Here is a 26,290-nt window from a genome sequence, read left to right as displayed (position 1 = left end):
GTAACCATTTTGATTGGATCCTAGCTCGAATCTCTTGATTCTGATCGGTCGTTTCTGTTTACTTACGCCCCTTTCTCCTTACCTCTTGCATTTGGGTTAGGTTGTGAGAGGAGTTTATTGCCAGGGAAAACCAAAGTTTTGACAGGAACGAAGTCCCATAATGGGGAAGCTACAGGTAATTTGCTAGCTTATTAATTTCACATTAATTTCCCAACTTTTCCAGGCGGTCTTTTGATTGCATTGTTTTGTTCAGCCAGTCCAGCTAGCAAGCTTGACATGTACCCCCTAGCTACAGTGCTAGGCTAGCTAGATGGCTAGTGAGCTAACATATCTAGCTGGCTGGGTGGCAGTTTGTTTAGCTAGCACAATATGGTTATACCATCATGTACTGTACATGTGAGTGTGAAGCTGTGTTTTATGTCATTGTCGTTTAAATCCACACTTCCAAAAGAGGGCTTATCTTCTGCGAAACTTCAACACCAGGATAGCAGTGCTAACGAGCTAGCTACGTAGTTCTCTGCCCCCTACTACGTAACTAGTTAGCTACTTAGCTAGAAAGTATAGGTTCAAAATGGGGATGTTTGTGGGTCAACTCATTTTTTGCCAACATTTCGCTTGTTTTCCAATATTAGAACGCTATCTATTGCCACCAATATATTTAATTCAGAACAATTTGTCAAATAATATTAATTAATTTCAGCTAACAAACTGGGATAACCGATTCACACAGTGTTGGACTAAGCTCATTGTTTACATGTAACTTGGCAAAGGTCTGCGCATCTCGTCCCATATTATTGTGATGAATAGAGGCAGCACAGTGTTATTCAGAATAAACACAGCTAGTTCGTGGATACAGTGATTATACACAGAATAACAACAATATAAATGTGTTTAGTGACAAAGCTGTGTGTGGCTAAAGTCTGACGTCACAGATTAGTTACGATAAACATGAGGCTACTTGAATTTGGAAGATCTGTTGTTGCTGAACAGCCTTGTCATTTATGATCTGTTACGTATTTGTAATCAACAATGTTTTTTCTATTGTCTAGTCATCATACCTCCTCACTCATTGGTCTCTTATGACTGTCTGTGTTTGGGTTGCAGGTCGGCCAGGGAAGGGATTTAATGTTTGGCCTGCGAGCGTGGTGACCAGTGCCTATTAAACAGGCAGTAGAGTAGGCCAGGATGCCAGAGATGACAGAAAACCAGACTCCTGGCCATAAACCACGGTAAGGACAAATCACTGATTCATCTGACCATTGTTATGTCTATGGGAAGGATCCCTTGGAGTACCTACTGTCAGCGCTTTACCACAGAAACGCATGTATTCTTCTGCATTGATATGGATATAGTTTTCAGACACACAACATTGACTAACCTCTTTATCAATTTTCTCTTGTAGGAAGAAGAAAAACAAGGAATCTCACAATGCAGGTGAGATGTTTTAGTGTTTTTCTGTAATTTCGCAGCATTTCGTGGGAGTGACTCGCTAAGGTTTTGTTTTCGTCCTTTAGTTGAGAGACAGCGAAAAGAGAAGATCAACGCTGGAATTAACCGTATTGGGGATCTTCTACCCTGTTCCCAGGCACTGAAGCAGGTAGGCCTAATCCATAAACACACACAGTCACACACACACATACCTTAGTGTGTTTTTGGATCGAACCATAGAACTTACAGGCTTGGTTTGTTTTTGAAGGTGTGGTATTTATCCTTTGGTCTGAGGCTATTAGTTGGTCTTGTCTTTGATGCTCCTGTCGATATCCTGCTGTCTGTTTTGACTTGTTTGTCTACATTCTGAAATCCTCCCTGTCTGTCTTTAGAGTAAGAACATGATCCTGGACCAGGCCTACCGTTACATAACTGAGCTGCAGAAACAAAATGACGCCATGCTTCTCGAGGGAGGAGACCTAATACAAGGTGAGATGGTGTTTTTGTGACATTTACAAGTATGTTTTGACAGTGCAGAAGTATTTAATTCCTTTGAGTGTGTTTTCCTATTTGTTTGCTTGCATTTTACAGTGTTTGTGTGTACGTGTCTGTCAGTCTTGTCTGTCTGTGTTTATGTTTGAGAGTCCTGTGTTGATAACCACTAATCCTTGTTGTCTCCTATCCCTGCAGCTGAGGAGATCCGGCGGCTGCGGCATCAGATGGACGAGCTGCGGAAGGAGAGCGGCCATTACATCGAGCTGCTAAAAGCCCACGACATCAACTTCCTGGACGACCCCACCGTCCACTGGAAGGGCAAGTTGCGCTGTGCAAAGGTTGCCAAAGTAACGCCCACTCACCAGCTCCCCAAAAGAATTATTGTCTACTCCAGTGGGAACGTGATACGCCCAGCAGGAAAGGAACCTAGTCCAGTCTCCGATCTGGGGAAGCAACATGCTGAGGCTGTGATTGTTCAGTCATCTTGTGACATCACAGCAGGGGTAAGGGTGAACGGAGTTCTTCAGCACGTCAGCGTCCCTTCCTCTGCCCCTCCGCTCCTCCCTGGGGCAACCCTTACCCCTACAGTGGCTACACCTGGCATCAGGCTGGTGGAACAGTGTGTAGCAGAGGTACCGTCAGCTCCCAAACTACCCCCCTCTGTGTCCTACTTCACCCTCCAGGGTCTCTGCCCTCTCCCGACGGTCACCACCGTCTTGCCCCAGCCTGCCACCCCAGCCCCTAGTCTCACCGTTGCAGCCAGTCTGGCCACCCAACTCCCTATCCAGCCTGTCCCCGGCCTTGCATCCCTTCCCCAGGTTATAACCACACAGAACACTGCCAGCAGGACTCTGAGCTATACGACTATCACCAGCAGCCCAACCCTCCTCAGGGCCAGTGCAGCAGGGAGCACACAGACCACCTGGACTACCCTACAGCTGACTGGGAACACAGTGCAACCTGTCTGCCAGTCTCTCTCCACCCAGGAGACTAGCGCCACTGGGCAGCAGAGTGTCCAACAAGTGTCTGTATGCCCCATGGGCACTAAACCATCAGTTCAACCCATTCGTATTCAAATGAGGACACAGGTACCCATACAGCCCCAGGCACCCATCACTGCCCATATCCAAGCCCAGCCCTCCATCCAGAGGACACCCCAGCCACAGCCAGCTATCCTGGCCCAGCACCAGCCCCAGGCAGTCATGGCCCTCAAGCCACAAGGTGCCATCCTCCCTCAGTCAGCCATAATGCCCCAGCCTGCTGTGGTAGCCCACTCAGCTATGATGTCACAACCTCAACCTGCTGTACTACAACAGGCAACAGTCCTCCCCCATCCACAGACTGCCCTCATGAATCAACCCCAGCCCCACCCCCAGACAGCTGTGATGCCCCTCCTCCAGACCATGCAGGTATTGCAAGTAAACCCTGCAGGGACAACAGTTTCTGGGGTAACGGCTCCTCAGAACACTAACAACCCGAATGTTGTCATCCTACAGCAGACCAATCCCTGCTCAGCCCAGTCGGTTGTCAGGGAGGACTTAACCAATCAGACGCCTTGCCAGCACATCGTCATCATCCAGGCCTCCAATCAGCCTCCACCTGCGCCTCCTCAGAACCCTCAGGTTGGCATGGTGCCCACTACAGCACCTGTTGTGCCCAATCAGATTGTCGCAACCAGCTGCACAACTTCCACCACTGGGCAACAGATATTCGGGGGTAAACAGTTGGTCCACATTCTACCCCGTCCAGTCCCTCAAACCCAGGCCCCCCCGGTTCCCCCGACCCCTCAGACCATCACTGTGAATGGTCAGGTGTTTTCCCTGCAGCCCATGAAGACCTCGGACAAGTATGGCTCTCAAGGTGGCCAGAGCAGTCTCCAGCTGATCCAGCCCACCACCGTTGAGGAGCCCACCACCAACGTGGCTCTGCACACCCTGGGAGCCCTCAGCAGTCTCAACAAGAGCATCTCACAAGGCATGCCGCCGTGCATCTCCACCCAGAGTAACGTCCAGCTGACCCTTCCATCCAACTCTATAGTGCCACAACAGCCATCTTCTGTCACGGTTTCAGCAGCTCCACACAGTTCCCCTGTCAGGCAGATCCAGATCCCCAGTGTGACTCCTCCCAGACTAGGTCTGGCGGTGGGTACAGGGAAGGCCTTGCGGAGACAGCCTGGCACAGCCTCAATGCCCAGAGCTAAGAGGGCCACCACCAAGAGGACTAAGTTGGTTAGGAAGAAGGAGCCTAAACAGGGACGGCCTAGTCGTACTGTCACCATCGCAGCCAAGCCAGTGGCTGTAACAGGGGACAGTCAGGAACAAGAGGCCACTGTGGCTCAGGGAATCCCATCCTCTGCTGCTGGGACAATACAGCCAAAGCCTGGCCCTGTCAGCATCACAGCTAACACACCAACGGTTACTAGTAGTGAGGCTTCCACACAGAGCAGACCTGTGAGTAGTGTCGGCTCTCCACAGTCCACACCTAAAGATGGTAGTGTCAATGCTGCTACACAGAGTGGGCCAACTGTCTCCAGTGCATGCACCACACAGAGTAGAACCTCTGTGGCAAATGCCACTAGTGTCACTCCGTGTACATCAACAGTCGGTATCAGCTCCACACAGAGTCAACTCATTATCACTAGTGTTGTGAGTCTATCTACAGTCACCAATGTCACGTGTGCAGCAGATAAGCCTACAGTCAGTGCTATTGTTTCTTCTCAGTGTAAACAACCTGCTGTCACCCCTAGTGACAGCTCCACTCACCTTAGACCTACAGTCACACAGAACAGACAGGCTGTCACTACTACGGTCAACACTGTGCAAACTAGATCAGCTGCCATCAATGGCAGTTCTAGACAGAGCAGATCTACGGTGACCAGTGCTTGTTCCACAGAGACTAGATCTCCATCTACGGGTGTGACGTCTTCAGCAGCATGTCGACCCTCAGTCAGCACTGTAAGCTCAATAGAAAGTAGACCAGTGGTTTCTCTCCAGTCTGCTCAGCTCACTTCATCATCACCGGGTCAGACCAAGCCAGCCAACAGCCAGGAGTCTCAGCCTACAACCCAGCCCCAGTCCCAGCCCGTGGCTTTTCCCTCGGTCCCCTCCACTCCAACCCCCTGCTCCGGTGCCCTTTCTTTCTCCTCACCCTCTGTAACAGTCCCCATGACCATGCCATCAGAATACAGGAAGCGGGTCACCTGTAACAGACCATCGACCCAGCAAATGATCATGCCCACTTCCACCCCCAAACCATCCCATCCTGCTGAGCTGAGGGTGACAGCGGTGTCAGGCAGGGAGAAGGAGCCTCAGGGAGAGGCCCACCCCAGCGCAGCGATAGGGAGCGTGACGAGTGATGCTGCTCCCTCTAGAAAGGACTCCACTCTCCCACAGCAGGTCTACACACTAGACCACGAGGCCCTGGATCAGTCTCAGGCTCCCAACAGACAGACTGACTCGCCCATTTCTGGTGGCGGAAGGGGCTTCTCTGTGGCGTCCATGCTTCCCACTGGCCACAGTGTCAGTTCCTCGCAGAGTCATTTTGGACCGTTTACTTTTACCACAGAGCAGGCTGATATCCTGGCTATGTTGGAGCAGGACAGTCCTGGGAGGAGGGTGGGGGGCTGCACCGTGGAAAACCCCACCGGCTCCACAAACACCCCAACGCCTGCATGGGAACCCAACCCCAAGTCCCATCAAGCCTCCAACAGCAAAGAGAGGGGTGCTGGACAACAGACGAAGCTCACCAAGCAGATTGAGACACCAGTGGCTAAACCCCCGTCACAGGTGTCTGTTAGGGGCCAGGCTGGAGAGGTAGCAGGCAGTGGACCCAGCGGAGCCAGACATCCACAGAACATTTCCTACTCCCAGTCCCACTCTCAACCCCAGTCCCAAACCCAGAACCAGGCCCAGTCTGGTACTGCTGGAACCCTTAGTGTCAACAACCTGATCCGGCCCAGCTCCCGTCAGCAGCAGGCCTACCCAGGCTCCCCCAATCTGGCTGGGCAGCAGGGCTCAGTCCCATCCCCTGCGGGGAACTCAGCCCATGTCTCCCAGCCCTCCACCCCTGGCCTTCCACCTTGCTCTGGCTCAGTCCAGCTGAATGAATACACCCCCCTGAAGAGTGCCCTGATGAGGCCCCAGGTGGGGGTGGGTGAGCCACGACACATCAAGGACGTGTCTAAGCGGCCAGCCCAGGACGATGTGATGCTGTCCAGCAGTAACAAGCGACACAAGGCCTGCCCATCGGCCTCCAACGTGGGCTGCATGGAGGTCAAACCCCTGGACCACAGCCAGATGATGGTACCCCAGCTTCCCCCTACCGCCTCATCCATCATGACCAGGATCAACCCTGAAGGAGTTGGCACCCTGTTCTCAGGCAATACCTTCATGAGTACGGTGCTCAGACCCACCGAGAGCCACTGCACCCCCCAGATGCCCGCACAGGAACACAACCAACCAGGTGTGCTCCACCTGCCACAGGGCCACCCCCAGCATGGTGCACCCCAGCTGGGCCAACACCTAGGGGGGAACCCCTACCTGAAGCAGCAGCAGCAGCAACAACAGGAGCACCAGAGGCACCACCTGTACCAGCTCCAGCACCACCTGACCCAGCCTGACCCTGCACAGCTCCACAGCCTCCACCAGAGGTCGCTGCAGCAGGAGCAGCACGTCCAGAAGAAGCGGGGGCTGGTTGGAGGGGGTCATGGCGGCCCTCCTGTGGGCCTGCAACAGAAACACCACCTGGAGAAGACTGGCGTTCAGCAGCAGCAGCAGCATCATCAACAGTCACAACAATCACACCAACAACAACACCAACAACAGTCTCAACAACAGCACCAACAGCAAACACACCAACAGCAGCAGCACCAACAACAGTCACAACATCAACAGTCTCATCAACAACAGCACCAACAGCAAACACAACAGCAACACCAACAAGCCCAGTCACAGCAACATCATCAACAACAACACCCTCAACAGCAGAGTTCCCACTCCAGACACCAGCACCTCCAGCAGCAACAGATCCAGCAGCAGCAACAACAGCAACAGCACTTTGGGTCGCGGCACCAGGAGAAGAGCTGTGAGGCCCAGCCAGGACCAGCAGGACCCAGAGCTCACCACAGCAGCCACCTGGCCCAGCAGGAGCACCTCAAGGTACAGGAACTACTGAGTCTGTCTTGAATGATAAGGCCAGAGGGGTTGTGGTATATTTAAGCAATAAAGCCTGAGGAGGTGTGGTATATGGCCAATATACCACGGCTAAGGGCTGTATCCAGGCACTCTGCGTTGTGTCGTGCGTAAGAACAGCCCTTAGGCATGATATATTGGCCATATACCACAAACCCCTGAGGTGCCTTATTGCTATTATAAACTGGTTACAAACATTTAAAAAACGGAAAACAAGTATTTTTGCGTCATACCCGTGGTATATTTAAGCAATAAGGCCCGGGGGTGTGGTATATGGCCAATTGCGTTGCGTTGTTCCTAAGAACAGCCCTTAGCCGTGGTATATTGGCAATTTTACCACACATCCCGAAGTGCCTTATTGCTATTATAGACTGGTTACCAACGTAATTAGAGCAGTAAAAATAAATATCCGTCATACCCATGGTATACGATCTGATATACCACGGCTTTCAGCCAATCAGCATCCAGGACCCAAACTAGCCTGTTTATAATGTCTGAGATGCCACGACTTTCAGCCAATCAGCATTCAGGGCTCGAACCACCTAGTTTATAATGAAGCAATAAGGCACCAGGAGGTGTGGTATATGGCCAATATACCACGGCTAAGGGCTGTGTCGCACGACGCAACGCGGAGTGCCTGGATACAGCCCTTAGCTGTGGTATATTGGCCATATATCACAAACCACCAAGGTGCTTTATTGCTATTATAAACTGGTTACCAACGTAATTAGAGCTGGGTTGTAGGCTGAGACTCCTGGCTGGCTTGGGCCTCTGATGTACCACGGCTGTCAGCCAATTGGCATTCAGGGCTCCAATCACCCAGTTTATAATATCAAATAATTTATTATCTCCTATCCCCTCCCTTCAGTCTGGTCAGGACCACAGTACCATGCAGAGGCTGATGAGCTCTAGGAACCTGGAGCAGCAGCTGACCTCCCAGCCCAGCAACCCTGCCTCCCGGCCCTCTGACCTGGGCTGTGCCCCCTCGCGCCAGGAACGCCACCGAGTCTCCAGCTACTCAGCAGAGGCCCTCATTGGGAAGAGCTCCTCCAGTGGTGAGCAGCAGCAACAGCAGCGCATGGGGCTCCATCTCCAGGCCACCCGCGGTACTACACAGGAGCAACCAGGCCAACGGGGCTACCTGGACACATCCAGAGTGAAGGGCAACATCGCACATAACCCTCAGAGCAGGCTGCCCCCAGACCACCCTGGTTCTGCAGACATCCAGAGGGTCTCTGAGTGTCCTCCGTTTAAAACGCTGAGCGGTGCTGGAGGGGGGCATCAACTGGGGGGCTTCGAGGTCCAGGTGTCCCGTGGCGGGGACATGACACCTAAATCAGGTCTCTCCTCTCAGAGAGGCCCTCAGGGGGGTTTCCGGATGGGACCGGGGCCTCCAGGGGATGGGCGACCCCGTGGAGGGTACAGTGGACTCCATTCTGGGTCACAGGGGGTGCAGATTGGTGCTCCAGGGCTTCCCCGGGACCAGGAGGGGTGTCAACAGAGCTTCATGCAGAGTCTCCTGGAGCAGACCAACCACCAGAGGGCAGTCCAGTGCTGTCCTCCGGTCAGTATGGAGTACGGCTGTGTGCCTGGCAGCTCTGCAGGGGACATGCAGGCTAAAGCATCCAGCCCCAGTGTTCCTCCCACACAGAAGGCCCCAGCTATGAGGCTTGGGGAGGGCAACAAGGGCCACATCCCTCAGGGTAGTGGGAACATGGGCGCCCACCCAGGGGTACGGGCAGGCCTCCCCCACCCTCCTACCCCCCACAGCAGCTCAGAGCCAGGCCGCACCTCTGCCCCCTCCAGACCCCTCACCGCAGTCAGCCAGCGCTCCCGCCACATCACCCAGGAGGCCCAGAGCGGGAAGCTGAGGCCTGGGGAGCGACCACGGTCAGGCAGCCTAAGACCTGGGAACCCGTTTGAGCCTGACATCCACCTGCTGGGTCGACCACAGTCAGGGGGTGAGGCGCGGCGCAGCAGTATTGTCCGCTTTATGGCAGACAGTGCCCAGGTCGCCGGGGACAACAACCTTGTGCCTGACCAACACCTGGCCCAGAACTTTGGCTTCCCCTTCATCCCGGAGGGAGGAATGAACCCCCCTCCTATCAACGCCAACTCTACCTTTATCCCTCCTGTCAGCCAGCCCAACTCCTCCCGCCCCTCGGCCCTGCTACCTGTAGAGCCCCAGAACACCTTACCCTCCTTCTACCCCTCCTACCCCCCCGCCGCCCACCCCAGTGACATACCCCTCCAGTACTTCTCCAACCAGATGTTCACCAGCCCCAGCACCGACAAGAGCAGCTCTGCCCCACTCAACAACCGCTTCGGGTCCATCCTGTCCCCCCCGCGCCCTGTAGGGTTCGCCCAGGCCAGCTTCCCCCTACTCTCAGACATGCCCCCTATGCCCATCAGCAACTCCTCTGGCATCACCCCACACCTGTCCAACTTCAGCCTCACCTCGCTGTTCCCGGAGATCGCCACAGCGATGCAGCCTGATGGTTCTGCCATGCCTATGTCCCCCCTGCTGTCCCTCTCCAACACTTCCTCTGCAGACTCGGGCAAACAGCCCAACCGCCCCGCCCACAACATCAGCCATATCCTGGGGCATGATGGGAGCTCTGCCGTGTAGGTGAGGGGACTTAAGGTGCCGAATGTTCTGTTTCCATTCAATTTCAGTGAGAAATGTGTTCAGTTGAATTACGTGGAGAAATGTCATGGCCAATTGAATTGACAGGAGTTCAACTCTTCTGTGTGGATTGAAGCGGTTGGAAGGGCTGCTGATCTGTTCTGTTTGTCAGCTGACTTGGTTGGTATCATGTTATTATTTATGGTTAGTGAACCTACTCTCACGTTCAAGAGTGTTCTATTTTGACTGCCTGGCAGTTCTATTGATACCCTAACATGGCATCGGATGCCCTAGTTACTAAAGTCATAGCATTTCACTGAACATTCCTATACATCTACGATGGGGGAAATAAAGCTTCTAAACCATATGGTTTGCAAATAGGTCCGACATGACGATGTACAGTGGCTTGCGAAAGTATTCACCCCTCCTGGCATTTTTCCTATTTTGTTGCCTTACAACCTGGAATTAAAATGGATTTTTTGGGGGGGTTTGTATCATTTGATTTACACAACATGCCTACCACTTTGAAGATGCAAAATATTATTTCTTGTGAAATAAACAAGAAATAAGACAAAAAAACAGAACTTGAGCATGCATAACTATTCACCCCCCCCCCCCCCCCCCCCCCAGGGCAAAACTGCTCCAGCTCCTTCAAGTTGGATGGGTTCCGCTGGTGTACAGCAATCTTTAAGTCTTACCACAGACTCTCAGTTGGATTGAGGTCTGTGCTTTAACTAGGCCATTCCAAGACATTTAAATGTTTCCCCTTAAACCATGAGTGTTGCTTCAGCAGTATGCTTAGGGTCATTGTCCTGCTGGAAGGTGAACCTCCGTCCCAGTCTCAAATCTCTGGAAGACTGAAACAGGTTTCCCTCAAGAATTTCCCTGTATTTAGCGCCATCCATCATTCCTTCAATTCTGACCAGTTTCCCAGTCCCTGCCGATGGAAAAACATCCCCACAGCATGATGCTGCCACCACCATGCTTCACTGTGGGGATGGTGTTCTCGGGGTGATGAGGTGTTGGGTTTCCTTGATGGCCAGCTTGAAAGCTTGATTTTAGTCTCATCTGACCAGAGTACCTTCTTCTATATGTTTGGCCATATATGTGGCTTTTGGCGAACACCAAACGTGTTTGCTTATTTGTTTCTTTAAGCAATGGCTTTTTTCTGGCCACTCTTCCATAAAGCCCAGCTCTGTGGAGTGTACGTTTTAAAGTGGTCCTATGGACAGATACTCCAATCTCCGCTGTGGAGCATTGCAGCTCCTTCAGGGTTATCTTTGGTCTCTTTGTTGCCTCTGATTAAAGCCCTCCTTGCCTGGTCCGCGAGTTTTGGTGGGCGGCCCTCTCTTGGCAGGTTTGTTCTGGTGCCATATTCTTTCCATTTGGATTTAATGGTGCTCCGTGGGATGTTCAAAGTTTCTGATATTTTTTTATAACCCCACCATGATCTGTTCTTCTCCACAACTTTGTCCCTGACCTGTTTGAAGAGCTCCTTGGTCTTCATAGTGCTGCTTGCTTGGTGGTGTTGCAGACTCTGGGGCCTTTCAGAACAGGTGTATATATACTGAGATCATGTGACACTTAGATTGCACACAGGTGGACTTTATTTAACTAATTATGTGACTTCTGAAGGTAATTGGTTGCACCAGATCTTATTTAGGGGCTTCATAGCAAAGGGGGTGAATACATATGCACGCACCACTTTTCCGTTATTAATTTTTTTGATTTCACTTCACCAATTTGGACTATTTTGTGTATGTCCATTACATGAAATACAAATACAAAATTCATTTAAATTACAGGTTGTAATGCAACAAAATAGGAAAAACGGCAAGGGGGATGAATACTTTTGCAAGGCGCTGTATCTGCTTGTAACATGCTATGAAGAGTTTTGTACTTTAATTGACTGTGACATTAACATTACACAATTCTAAATGTAGTAACTTAAAATCATGGTGGCTGTACAGAACCAATTTGATTAGAGCTATTTTGTACATACGTTTCTTATGAGAATTGTTAGTATAATATGTATGTATCTGTAAATAAATAAAGTTGATTTATTAACGTTTCTTAATTTATTGTAAAACTTGGGTTTGTTTCAGAAACAGGATGTCCTCCAGATATCACTAGTTTCCCTTTGTCACGGTACTGTATGTGCCTTCAGTTGAGTGAGGGACAAATCAAGGCAAGCTATCTGAAATGGCTGCTTGCAAGAATCTTTGATTACACCTGCTATATTTCAATTCCCTACAAACCATTTAACAGGGTTAAAGATTAAACACAAAAACAAAGGTGATTTCATTATAAGCTTTATTTACATGCAATAGTGCTCCAGCCTGTGTAACCATGACAACGGCTACACACAAAGATGGGTTACAGATTCAGGAACTCCTTCATTTTGATCTCAGATGCCTCACGGGGAAGGCTAATACTGATGCACCCGGGGAAGGCTAATACTGATGCACCCGTCAAAGATCCCCTCACAAGGCACAGTCCTTTGGAATAGTGACCAGCAGAAACAGTAAACAGACTGTCATTTCAGAAGTTATTTCAGTCTAAAATTTAAATCAGCTTATGTGTGACTAGGTAACAAAACTTCCAGAATCTTTCCCATTCAGTGATAAAAAAATAAAAATAAATTCAGGCTCCTAAAAATAAATAACTATACAATATATCTCTTTGTACTCTAAACTACTGAAGGCAGAATAATTTTAAGTTGCATACATTTGTTAATACTTTTAATGATGAAAAATGCATAATATTTGTTATTTCTATACGAAACGGCGGACCCTTGTACCTTAAATCGCACCATTATGACAACACTGAACAGAATAGAAGAGGGAGTATATACAACACAACATCAAAACCAATTGATACATGAGGGGGGTGTCCAAAATGCATTATCATTGAACATATTCAGGTAGTGTCCCCTCCAAATGCTTGCTCTCCATTCATCTCTACTGAGCAGCACAACCCTGTCCATTGGTCTTTTCTTTTTTTTGCTGACATGCGGCTATCAGGATAGTATAATAACCAGATGTCTGTTTGAGTCGTAAATAAGGGGAACATAGGAGTTCTACAGGGAATGGCCTAAAGCAGACAGGTAGATGTGCTGCTGGTGCCTAGTCAGAGAAACTGTGAAACGGCAGTCAGATGAAACCTTCAACAGAATGCGCTGACAGACTTAAATCAATCAGAATGCGCTGACAGACTTAAATCAGCACCAGGATTGGAATCACATCTCAGATACTCCCCCTCCTTCCTCAAGGTATGCAGACATGAATATACAATCACAGATCTGTCTTAACACAGAGCAGGATTACAACATAACAGAAACTCAGTTTGTCCTGTTTTTAGCGACAGGACATACAGATAAGAGTATTTTTCAATATGAACATATCCTTATATACAGCATAAAACAACATTTATGTACAAACGCATAAATATATAAATATCTGTGATACAAAAATAAATACTTTTTTGTTTTATGTTTTTCTGAGAGAGTTTTTCAAGCGTCTGATGTCCCTTTTTCTCCCGGCGGTGTTTCACTCTGGAGTGGAAGTGCATCTTGGGATTCTGGCGTTGTAGCTGTTGATGTTGTCGCCGTGGAGTTCTCCTCCTCCAGTGATAGCAGAGGAGAGGGAGAGCAGGGTAGGAGGTCTACACAGACAGAGGGGAAGAAAATACGTGGTTATTTAAAGTTATTTGACATCTGCAGTGGGCATACACACATTCATAGCTGAAGTGTGAGGTGAATGCATACGTTTTCATAATGTTAAAGTTTTGTGAGAACGGACACGTACCTAGATTGATGTCCCCATTGTAGAAATGGGCGTTCCCCGTCAGGTCCTGAGTGATGACTGGCTGTTCTGAGGTGTTGAGGAGTTGGAGGGTGGAGTCATCGGGCAGACAGCAGTCCTCTCCGTTTCCAGGCTCACTGAGAGAGAGAGATGTTTGGGTGAGAACACTTATATACACACACGTAATACCCACACACAGAGATGGACTGAATAACTGTCTGGATGACTGACTGAAATTGAGGATATGTGAGAACAGTACTGTACCTACCTGTTAGAGTAGTAGTAGACTGGGACGTGTCCGTTTGACATGGTCTGTGGCTGCAGCGTGTTACACTCCATATCACACTCCACATCCTCCTGCAATAGGAACAAGAGACATCGGTTATACTTCTGTTACACATGAAAAACAATGAATAAGGTGCCCAAAGCTAATACGCTCCCAACAGAGATTTATTGGGCTGATGCACAAGACATGACCTTGACAAGCTTCCCAATGTTGATGGAATTCACCTGGTGTAGTCTTGGCAGGCGGTGTGTGGGGTAATGGTGTTTTCCATTGGGCGTGTACTCTCCGTTTGGGGGGTAGACGGCGTGCGGTGGGGGCAAGTGGGGGTCCAGCGGGCAGTGGCCAACCAGAGCCAGGCCCTGCAGGGGCACCATGGTATACTGGCATGAGGAGACAGGGTGCGCCACGGCTGGGAAACACAGGTCTGACGTTTGCTCTGGATAGAAGAAAACACAATCACTGTTGTAAGATATGGACAAGACTGACACACAACACAAATTTGGATATGTGGGAAGAATTAAGGGAATTATGAATTACTAGTCAATTCAAAATTACTGATTGATCAATTCAGATGGACAACTGTTCATCACACCAATTGTGATGACTAAGGGCTCTATTCAATCCGTTGCGCTGAAGACCCGCTTTATAGCTCCATTGACAATTAAAGGCAAAGTTCCCGCGGTCGCGGAGACTACATTCACGGTAAACGCTGCATATGTCGGCTCAATCGGAAATTACCTTTACATTTTAATGCTGATCTTCCGCAATACATCGGCGATACGGATTGAATCCAGCCCGAAATCGTAATTGATCCAACAACTACTACCATCATCATCATCATCATCATCATCCTCATCACTACTAACTCTGTTTGGCCCAGGCTCTCCACAGGCAGAAGGGGATGAAGGCTACAATGATGAAGACGAGGGCCCCCAGGACCACGCCCACTATTAGGTAGGGGAGGTCGCTGGGTCGGGGCACAGGCCCCCCGGGGTGCTCTGGTCTCTGGGACGACGTCTCCGACGGAGAGGGCCGCTGGTTCAGACGAGCTGGGGGGGAGAGAGGGGTTTGTTTACTTGATATAAAATCATTTATTACAGTCAGGCTATCAAATGAATTATATGAAAAATTATACTTTTGTTGTTTATTGGATAGGATAGCAAGAGATAAAAGTTAAAGTTTCTGAAATTGCAGTGAGCTGGACTCAAACCCATGCACAACCAGAGGAGGCTGGTGGGAGGAGCTGTAGGAGGACAGGCTCATTGTAATGGCTGGAACGGAACGGAGTCAAACGTGGTTTCCATATGTTTGATACCGTTCCATTTATACCATTCCAGTCATTACAATGAGCCCGTCCTCCTACAGCTCCTCCCACCAGCCTCCTCTGGCTGCAGCAGTATCCGTGTTCTGGAGGCAACGGCTTAGACCGCTGGACCACCGCTGGACCACCCTAGGCCATGTATGGTGCTTTTTAACAAGCGTATTATAGTGTTCCTCCTCCTCACCTTGACCCCCAAAATAAAATAAAATTAAAAAAACTTTATCAGCACTTGCACTTGACCCCCCCCCCCCTTCTAGCTCTGACTATATAACAGCTTCGTTATTGAGATTTTTTTTAAATTTCTATGCCTGTGATATGTGGTTGTCCCATCTGGCTGTCTTAAGATGAATGCACTAACTGTAAGTCGCTCTGGATAAGAGCTTCTGCTAAATGACTAAAATGTAAATGTAAATTTAAGCGTGTGACCGAGATGACTATGAGATGTGCTTACCTTTAGTTTCTAAGATGACCACGTTGCCAAACTCGCTTTCTCCTCCCTCGTTGAAGCACTGCATCTTGATGTCGTAGGCCGTCTCAGGCTGCAGGTCAGTGATAGAGTGCCAGTAGCGGTCACCTTCCACCACGTCCTTCTTATAGTCACTGTCGTTGTCACTGTCTGTCGGACGGTAGAAGATGTAGAAACCATAGATCGGTGTGTTGTTGACAGCAGTGTACTGTGGAGAGAAAGAATATGAAACGTTTAATATTAGCAAAACAACAGTAACAAGCGTTATAGCCATACTTATATCAAGATAACACACACACACACACACACACACACACACACACACTGTTCCACTCACCGTCCATTTGAGAATGATGGTGGTCTCGTTGATGGCTTCATTATAAGTGATGTAGGGTCCGTCTACAGGGCGTTCGTTGGGCCTGCCGCCACCCACCACCGTGTAGGCCTTAGAGGGGGCACTGGGTGGGCTGGCGCCGATCACATTTACCGCCAACACACGAAACTTATAGGACATTCCTACAGGGAAACAGAAAGCACACACGGGTTAAACTAACCAAACACCAGTTACAGTGCCTCTCTCTTTCTCCATCCACACTAATGGTTGCCATCTGGTCACCATGTTGATTACAGTCATTATTAAAATAGGTATGATTATGATGATGACTGATAGTGTAATGTCGATGATAATGAGAGTCATGCTAATGATGATGACGCCATTTGTCATAATGAGGAATAACATTATGATGGGAACGACGATGATGATGGTGATGAAGCTCACCTTTCTCCAGGCCAGTGATCTCCACAGACAGTCGTTGGGGGGGGATGTTAGTGACAGCCTCCTCCCACTCCCCTCCTCCCTTCCCCTTCAGCTTCTTAAACTCCACCCTGAACGACTGGATGGGGAAACCACGGTTACCGCGCGGGATCCATGTCACGTACGCCGATGTCTCAGTCGCCATGGAGATGGTGGGCTTATCAGGGGCCTCAGGAGCTGTGGAAAAGTGATAGGGGTTAAACGGACATCAAATCTAATATTGTTCCATATTAAGGCACACAAGGACAGACTCACTGTCAAAAACACAAAAGCCCAAACATAAGCAGACACAAGCAGGTACAGTAACAAACTTACAAAGACTTACTGTGAGCTCATCCTTGAGTGTTAAACGTGAAAGAGAGATCAAGACAGGTCACATGTTAGTACAGAGTAGAAAAGTGTGTGTGGGGGGGGTTAACAGTTAGTCAAACAGTTTTATAAAGGCTCTGTTACGATGTTATAAAGAGATCTAACTGTGCTCCATCTAGGTAACAACCACACTGGTTAGTTAGAGTGACAGTCGGAGAGGGGGACGGGGACTTACGAGAGAGGCGAGGTGATGGTACTGGAGGAGTTTTAGGGAGCTCGTTCTGACCTCCTGGACCCCTACGACCTGTTGGCACAGAAAAACAAGAGTTTGCAAAAAGACACAAATACAGTGGTGATGAATATATTAATAAATTAATAGATTGATTCATAAATGTACCTTTGCCTGTCCTGAAGGTCATCATGGCAGGTTGTCCCAGGCCAGCACAGTTCTTAGCAGACATCTCCACCTCGTACAGACTGGCTGGCTGAAGCTTGGCCAGGGTCAGCTTGTGGAGAGACCCAGATATACTGCTGCTTGTCCACTCACCTGGAGGGTCCTCTATCTGTGTGTGTGTGTGTGTGTGTGTGTGTGTGTGTGTGTGTGTGTGTGTGTGTGTGTGTGTGTGTGTGTGTGTGTGTGTGTGTGTGTGTGTGAGAGAGAGAGAGAGAGGAGGCATCAGTTAGTGTGTGAAGATGATGTGAGAATGTGTTGTGTCTTTAGTTGTCGACAAATATTAATCTACACTGAATGAGCGTAACATTGTGTGTATAATAAATGTCTGTGTCCATGAGTTAACTAGCCTGTACCTTTCTGTACTTGACAATGTACTCCACCACAGGAGCCCCTCCATCGTGGCGAGGTTTCCAGGTCAGATCATAGAAGTCGGCCTTGACGGTCCTGGGCTGGCTGAGGATGACAGGGGCCTCTGCCACAGAGATCTGCCCAGTCAGCTCAGAGCAGTCCAGGGTCAGCACGCTACCCGTGGCCCATGGCTTTACTGGGGCCTGCTCCCGCAGCACCTTGTCTGGGCTCAGTGGACGCAGGATCGAGGGCAGCTTCCCTGACCGTGACGGAACACCGGTTGGCAAGGTGACCAGCCTGGCGGCGGCCTGCGAGCTGCCTACACCGTTCTCAGCCATGCACTGGTACAAGCCGTCGTCCTGCGGGCCCACATTGATGACACGCAGCACGCGGGCAGACAGGCGGTGGCGTGGTGACGAGGCCAGGGGGCAGGCGTTGTGGAGCCATACCACAGAGGGGGAGGGTTTACCTCTGGCCTGGCAGCTGAAGCCCACACTCTCCCCCCACCACACCTCCTGCTGCTGGAGCTCCATGGTCACCTGGGGAGGCTCTGCAGAGAGACAATGGAGAGGGAGGGGGGGATAGAGAGAGAGAGAGAGTTAGTCTGTGTGTGTGTGTGTCAGTGAGCGAGTACACTAAGGTCATGTCTAGCATATAAGCTTGAGTAATGGCTGGTTGTGAGTGATGGTTGGTTGTGAGTAATGGCTGGATGTGAGTGATGGTTGGTTGAGTGGGAGGGAGCTTGATTAAGTATGTCTATATGGGTGTGCGTGCCAGCATGTGTGTGTGTGTGTGTGTGTGTGTGTGTGTGTGTGTGTGTGTGTGTGTGTGTGTGTGTGTGTGTGTGTGTGTGCCGTGTAGAGACAGGCCGGGCCATTCAGTTGATGGTTGGCTGGTCGTGAAGAGCTCATTAATGCTACAGCAGAACACACTTTAATTAGGGCCTGCTGCTGAGAGACGGGCCCACAACACACACTGAATCACTGTAAAAACAGTCATCCATAACCCAGTCCTGCTCAAAGAGCTGTCTCCACACACACTCTTAAATAACCCTTTATATATACACCAACAGGGCTCTGCCACACACACACACACAGCGCCCACTATTCTCTCGCTCCACCAAATGTGAGTTAGTCTAATCATCAAGTCCATGACGCAGACAAAACTCTCCTCACGAAAATCCACCTAAAATGGAGCGACTCCATACGTTTCAAATCCTTTCAGAACTCTTAATATGTGTACCTATCATACAGGAGTGTTAGCACAGTGTTTCTCAAACCTCTCCTCGGGGACCCCAGCCGTTCCATGTATGTGATCTATTCCAGAGCTAGCACACCTGATTCAACTTCTCAACTAATCATCAAGCCCTTGAATAGGTGAATCAGGTGAGCTAGTTCAGAGTTACAACAAAATTGTGAAATGTCTGGCGGTCCCAGAGGAGAGGTTTGAAAACCACTGTTTTAGAGGAACAAAAACATACATGCATACATAACACCCCATCCTAATATCATCCTACTGAACCCATATCATCCTACTGAACCCATCCTAATATCATCCTACTGAACCCATATCATCCTACTGAACCCATCCTAGAAGCATCCTACTGAACCCATCCTAGTATCATCCTACTGAACCCATCCTAGTATCATCCTACTTAACCCATCCTAGTATCATCCTACTGAACCCATCCTAGTATCATCCTACTGAACCCATCCTAGTATCATCCTACTGAACCCATCCTAGTATCATCCACTGAACCCATATCATCCTACTGAACCCATCCTAGAAGCATCCTACTGAACCCATCCTAGAAGCATCCTACTGAACCCATCCTAGAAGCATCCTACTGAACCCATCCTAGTATCATCCTACTGAACCCATCCTAGTATCATCCACTGAACCCATATCATCCTACTGAACCCATATCATCCTACTGAATCCATCCTAGTATCATTCTACTGAACCCATATCATCCTACTGAACCCATCCTAGTATCATCCTACTGAACCCATCATAGTATCATCCTACTGAACCCATATCATCCTACTGAATCCATCCTAGTATCATTCTACTGAACCCATATCATCCTACTGAACCCATCCTAGTATCATCCTACTGAACCCATCATAGTATCATCCTACTGAACCCATATCATCCTACTGAACCCATCCTAGTATCATCCTACTGAACCCATCCTAGTATCATCCTACTGAACCCATATCATCCTACTGAACCCATCCTAGTATCATCCTACTGAACCCATATCATTCTACTGAACCCATATCATTCTACTGAACCATCTTAGTATCATCCTACTGAACCATCTTAGTATCATCCTACTGAACCCATATCATCCTACTGAACCCATATCATCCTACTGAACCCATATCATCCTACTGAACCCATCCTAGTATCATCCTACTGAACCCATCCTAGTATCATTCTACTGAACCCATATCATCATACTGAACCCATATCATCCTACTGAACCCATATCATCCTACTGAACCATCTTAGTATCATCCTACTGAACCCATATCATCCTACTGAACCCATATCATCCTACTGAACCCATATCATCCTACTGAACCCATATCATCCTACTGAACCCATATCATCCTACTGAACCCATCCTAGTATCATTCTACTGAACCCATATCATCCTACTGAACCCATATCATCCTACTGAACCCATATCATCCTACTGAACCCATATCATCCTACTGAACCCATCCTAGTATCATCCTACTGAACCCATATCATCCTACTGAACCCATCCTAGTATCATACTACTGAACCCATATCATCCTACTGAACCCATCCTAGTATCATTCTACTGAACCCATATCATCCTACTGAACCATCTTAGTATCATCCTACTGAACCCATATCATCCTACTGAACCCATATCATCCTACTGAACCCATATCATCCTACTGAACCCTCTTAGTATCATCCTACTGAACCCATATCATCCTACTGAACCCTCTTAGTATCATCCTACTGAACCCATATCATCCTACTGAACCCATCTCATCCTACTGAACCCATCTCATCCTACTGAACCCATCCTAGTATCATCCTACTGAACCCATAAGTGAGGACCAAAGTTGGGGGATATATTTGTTCTTCTTCTTCACACACAGGTTGGCACTACTCACCGAACACCTGCACGTCGTACAGCACAGTAGCGGTGCTCTCTGATCCGATGCCATTGTCAGCGTGACACATGTACGTCCCTGAGTCGCCCTCGCCCGCCGCGTCAATCAGCAGGTTGCTGAGCAGGAAGCGCGTGTTGTTATGGAAACGCAGGTCCTGACCGTCCTTGGCCCATGTGACCTGCGGGGTGGGGATGCCGCTGGCCACACACTCCAGGACCAGACGCTGTCCCTTAGTGACCATGATGGTGCGAGACACTGGGGGGTAGATGATACGGGCCGCCTCCGACGTCGAACCTAGAGAGAGATGGAAGGAGGGAGCGAGGGGGGAACTGTGTTATGCAATGGATTGTTTTTCAATGAAGCGTCTCACTGGCCTTGTTATAATCTTAGAAACAAATCAAAATATCTAATAAAATAACTCAATATGTCTGGGGGGGTTCTAAGATAACATATGGAATTGTTTTAAGATGGTCACACCAAGGATCATTCGAATTTTAAGACCCCTTAAGGTATCACATTTATTATTTATTTTTATTATTGGATGAAACATTTAATTTGGCATTACTGCTATTAGCCAAAAGAAACGCATTGATTAACAGATTCACTACATGGAACAACAGATAGTAAAAAAACGATCCCCTTATTTTAGGCACTAAACTATCCCTATACACACTTCCATCATATTTGTAAACAGGTACCGGGGACCTTCAGACAAATCTGAGGATTGTGGTCGTCCTACAGCAATGATCAAAATGACTTAGTCAATTAGAAATGTACAGAGGTAAGTGTGTGTGCTGTATCATGTTCATGATGAGTGTTTAGTCGTGGTCGGTCAGTGTTTGGTCATGATGAGTGTTTAGTCGTGGTCGGTCAGTGTTTGGTCATGATGAGTGTTTAGTCGTGGTCGGTCAGTGTTTGGTCATGATGAGTGTTTAGTCGTGGTCGGTCAGTGTTTGGTCATGATGAGTGTTTAGTCGTGTTCGGTCAGTGTTTGGTCATGATGAGTGTTTAGTCGTGGTCGGTCAGTGTTTGGTCATGATGACTCACGGCGTATGCGCAGGCGGTCAGTGGAGGTGGAAGTCTTGACCTCCTGTGTGACAGGGTTGTAGGCAGCACACTTGTAAGGCCCCTCGTCGTCCAGAGTGGCGTTGGCTATCTGCAGGTTCCCTGATGGCATGATCAGGTAGTTCCCTGTTGACACAGACAGACGGGGTGGTGGCTTTAATCATTAAGGCTGGGTTGGCACTGGCCATTACAAGTGATCCGAGAGACAATTATGTGGTTGTTATTCTTGGGCATGGACATATATATAATATAAATAGTTTTAAAGTCCCAAATCAGTTTTTTTGGAAAAATAGGAACTTGAGTAACCTGAGCAGGCTTAAGCATTTAGCCTACAACAGTCTCTTTCAACAGCAGAGTGCACTATCAGCACCATCCACATGGTGGAGCCCTGGAGTTTTACTGAGAGCCAGCCAGTGAACTCTCCTCAATGTGGTTATCATTTCCCTCTCTCTGATAAGCCACGCAGCCCTACCTACAGCTCCTAGCCATCTATATACCAGCCACAGAGGAGTGGGCCTTTTTTCTGAAAGAACTCAATAAATAAATGGTTGCAAAACAAACAAGAGTATTCCCATGTTTCAACATTCCCCAGATAGCGCTGCCTTATCTGCAGTTTTATGATGGGCCAGATAGCAGGATAGATACAGCATTCCAGTAATTCATGGAAAGAGATAGTAAAAGAGCGAGAGAGAGAGAGAGAAATTACTAATGAGAAGGACAGAGAGAGAAAGAGAGAGGGATAGAATGCAAAATAGAGAGGTAGAGAGAATAGGCCTGTAACAGAATGATAGATCCATACCTTTGGAGGTCTCGAGCCACTCCTGTTTGACACTGTAGCGGACCTGGGCCTTGGGCTGGCTCTCAGGGAGGTGACACTGGATCACAGCCGTGTTCCCCTCATCCACCTCAATGTCCTGCTGGTTGTCTTGCTCAAAGTCTCGCAGCTCTGAGGTACACAGAGAGAGAGGAAGGAGGAGGTCAGGAAAGACATTAACACACACAGATACACATAAACATGGACCAAAACACTCCCAGCATTGAGCAGCTCTAGCCATGTCAGAGCACCACAGACCAACAGAAGCTCTCCTATAAACACAAATTGCGCAATCTACACACATTTGCTTCCTCAACCCAACCAGCCTGTGTAAGCTCTTCAGTCTGTAGTCCATAAATATGGAACAGTATGACAACACAAGAACTACAGAATGGAAAGTTGGGAACTAGTAAAAATTGGCATTCCAATTCAAGGCAATATTCCAAAACAGAATGACCAGTCCGGCGGTCAAATTGGGCTTTACCATTCTAGACCGTTTGATTAATTCTCTTTCAATGAATAGAGCAGTGTGTCAGAGCAGAGCAGAGGGCCGACTGTGGGACAGAGACTGAGGGCCTGCCTGGTTAGTGGTTGGTTACTGTGGGACAGAGACTGAGGGCCTGCCTGGTTAGTGGTTGGTTACTGTGGGACAGAGACTGAGGGCCTGCCTGGTTAGTGGTTGGTTACTGTGGGACAGAGACTGAGGGCCTGCCTGGTTAGTGGTTGGTTACTGTGGGACAGAGACTGAGGGCCTGCCTGGTTAGTGGTTGGTTACTGTGGGACAGAGACTGAGGGCCTGCCTGGTTAGTGGTTGGTTACTGTGGGACAGAGACTGAGGGCCTGCCTGGTTAGTGGTTGGTTACTGTGGGACAGAGACTGAGGGCCTGCCTGGTTAGTGGTTGGTTACTGTGGGACAGAGACTGAGGGCCTGCCTGGTTAGTGGTTGGTTACTGTGGGACAGAGACTGAGGGCCTGCCTGGTTAGTGGTTGGTTACTGTGGGACAGAGACTGAGGGCCTGCCTGGTTAGTGGTTGGTTACTGTGGGACAGAGACTGAGGGCCTGCCTGGTTAGTGGTTGGTTACTGTGGGACAGAGACTGAGGGCCTGCCTGGTTAGTGGTTGGTTACTGTGGGACAGAGACTGAGGGCCTGCCTGGTTAGTGGTTGGTTACTGTGGGACAGAGACTGAGGGCCTGCCTGGTTAGTGGTTGGTTACTGTGGGACAGAGACTGAGGGCCTGCCTGGTTAGTGGTTGGTTACTGTGGGACAGAGACTGAGGGCCTGCCTGGTTAGTGGTTGGTTACTGTGGGACAGAGACTGAGGGCCTGCCTGGTTAGTGGTTGGTTACTGTGGGACAGAGACTGAGGGCCTGCCTGGTTAGTGGTTGGTTACTGTGGGACAGAGACTGAGGGCCTGCCTGGTTAGTGGTTGGTTACTGTGGGACAGAGACTGAGGGCCTGCCTGGTTAGTGGTTGGTTACTGTGGGACAGAGACTGAGGGCCTGCCTGGTTAGTGGTTGGTTACTGTGGGACAGAGACTGAGGGCCTGCCTGGTTAGTTACTGTGGGACAGAGACTGAGGGCCTGCCTGGTTAGTGGTTGGTTACTGTGGGACAGAGACTGAGGGCCTGCCTGGTTAGTGGTTGGTTACTGTGGGACAGAGACCGAGGGCCTGCCTGGTTAGTGGTTGGTTACTGTGGGACAGAGACTGAGGGCCTGCCTGGTTAGTGGTTGGTTACTGTGGGACAGAGACTGAGGGCCTGCCTGGTTAGTGGTTGGTTACTGTGGGAAACTGGAGAGGGATTACTGGAGGGCCATGTGCTCCCACTCTGTCATGCAGACACACAGTCTGCACAGAACAGACACTGGGCTGACCCCTGACCCCCCTCCGAGGGGGCCGCAGGGGCTGGACCACGGTTTAGAGGTGAGAGGTGGCCTGCTTCTAGAGTTTCAGGGAAAGAACAACCAGCTTGGATTGGGAGGAAATAGCATTGCTAGACTTTAGAACACTGAGTGGGGGAGTAGAGTGAAGGGCATTGACATTTTGGGGGAGAGAGGAGGGGGGGGTGAGAGAGAGCGAGAGGGAGTAGAGAGAGAGAGGGGGGAGTAGAGAGAGGGGGGGGGAGTAGAGAGAGGGGGGGAGTAGAGAGAGAGGGGGAGTAGAGAGAGAGCGAGAGGGAGTAGATAGAGAGGGGGGGAGTAGAGAGAGAGGGGGGAGTAGAGAGAGGGGGAGTAGAGAGAGGGGGAGGAGAGAGAGGGGAGGGAGCAGAGAGAGAGAGGGGGGGAGTAGTGAGAGAGAGGGGGAGTAGTGAGAGAGAGGGGAGAAGAGAGAGAGGGGAGTAGAGAGAGAGGGGGAGTAGAAGAGAGGGGGAGAAGAGAGAGAGGGGGAGGGAGGGGGAGTAGAGGAGAGGGGGAGTAGAGAGAGGGGGAGTAGAGAGAGAGGGGGAGTAGAGAGAGAGGGGGAGTAGAGAGAGAGGGGGAGAAGAGAGAGAGGGGGAGTAGAGAGAGAGGGGGAGTAGAGAGAGAGGGGGAGTAGAGAGAGAGAGGGGGGAGTAGTGAGAGAGGGGGAGTAGAGAGAGAGAGGGGGAGTAGTGAGAGAGGGGAGGAGAGAGAGAGGGGGAGAAGAGGGGGGGAGAAGAGGGGGAAGAGAGAGAGGGGGAGTAGAGAGAGGGGGAGCAGAGAGAGGGGGAGCAGAGAGAGGGGGAGCAGAGGAGGGGGACAGAGAGAGAGGGGGAGGGGGCAGAGAGAGAGGGGGAGGGAGCAGAGAGAGAGAGGGGGAGGGAGCAGAGAGAGAGAGGGGGAGGGAGCAGAGAGAGAGAGGGGGAGGGAGCAGAGAGAGAGAGGGGGAGTAGAGAGAGCGAGCGGGGAGCAGAGAGAGTGAGGGGGTAGCAGAGAGCGAGGGGGAGTAGAGAGAGCGAGAGGGGTAGAGAGAGAGAGAGACAGACAAATGAGGTAGAGAAAGAACGTTTAAAAGGGAGTGAGAGAGATAAAGAGAGAACCCGAAAGAAGGAGGGGGGAAAGGGGGAACATTCAACATAACAAATGATCAGAGCTGTAGTGTATGCTAGAGGCAGGGAGTCCAGCAGTGAAATTAAACAAAAATACAACTCCCTAACCTAATTAAATGTCTACCACTCTCTGTTGATTTATTCTGTTTCACAAAGATGGCGGCACTCCATTATTTTCAGAGGTGCACGGCTGGTTGTTATTCTAGGACTGCTCGACTCTTTGGCAAAACAGACATAACCAAGGCACTCATACACAGTTAACTGACTAGACAACCAGATACTGTTATATACACTTCTAAGTATATGAACAGAGTTTAGTTAAGGCCACAGTTAAGGCATGTACTAACGCAATAGTGATTCACTATAGATGCTGAGCATACACCTTTACTGTGGGTGACAGACAGTGTGGGATGTTTTTTCATATCTGATCTATTCCCCGTGCAGGCAGTGTGGGCTGTCTGGGGAAGTGTTAATGGGAGAGGGGAGCTACAGGGGTTGGCCTTGACAGGTGCCCCCCCACCTCCATCCGACCCCCTTCCAACCCCTATTCCAAGAGAGATGAGAAACACAAGACATGTCATGCTGGGTAGTGTGTGTGTGTGTGTGTGTGCGTGCGTGTGTGTGTGTGTGTGTCTGGAAGAGACACTGTGTGATGCTCCATTTGCTAAATCAATCAGGCCCTGTTTTTACAGCTACTCCCCCCACC

At 49.6% G+C, this 26,290-nt stretch overlaps 2 protein-coding genes across 2 annotated transcripts; one reads left to right on the top strand and one right to left on the bottom strand.

The window, feature by feature from the left end:
* Positions 1-85: 85 nt before the first annotated feature.
* usf3 (upstream transcription factor family member 3) lies at positions 86-11,805 on the top strand. The gene is made up of 7 exons (XM_084151638.1): positions 86-175; positions 1,105-1,229; positions 1,403-1,434; positions 1,515-1,597; positions 1,821-1,917; positions 2,119-7,079; positions 7,981-11,805. Exons 2-7 carry the CDS (start codon positions 1,186-1,188, stop codon positions 9,739-9,741), a joined length of 6,978 nt encoding a protein of 2,325 aa, XP_084007764.1. The 5' UTR covers positions 86-175; positions 1,105-1,185; the 3' UTR covers positions 9,742-11,805.
* A 228-nt stretch (positions 11,806-12,033) lies between these two features.
* LOC311109180 (brother of CDO-like) lies at positions 12,034-23,665 on the bottom strand. Its single transcript, XM_084152017.1, has 14 exons — positions 22,565-23,665; positions 21,748-21,891; positions 20,701-20,994; positions 17,545-18,089; positions 17,135-17,300; positions 16,973-17,041; positions 16,393-16,605; positions 15,952-16,130; positions 15,600-15,822; positions 14,694-14,876; positions 14,052-14,263; positions 13,810-13,898; positions 13,545-13,678; positions 12,034-13,401 (listed from the first exon to the last, which is right to left on the bottom strand). Exons 1-14 carry the CDS (start codon positions 22,932-22,934, stop codon positions 13,250-13,252), a joined length of 2,973 nt encoding a protein of 990 aa, XP_084008143.1. The 5' UTR covers positions 22,935-23,665; the 3' UTR covers positions 12,034-13,249.
* Between the last annotated feature and the right edge of the window lie 2,625 nt (positions 23,666-26,290).

Source organism: Coregonus lavaretus, assembly GCF_964263955.1.
Source record: "Coregonus lavaretus genome assembly, chromosome: 34".
Classification (NCBI taxonomy): Eukaryota; Metazoa; Chordata; class Actinopteri; order Salmoniformes; family Salmonidae; genus Coregonus; species Coregonus lavaretus.
The sequence above is the reverse complement of the archived record's forward strand: the minus strand, read 5'-3'. Positions and strand labels throughout refer to the sequence as shown.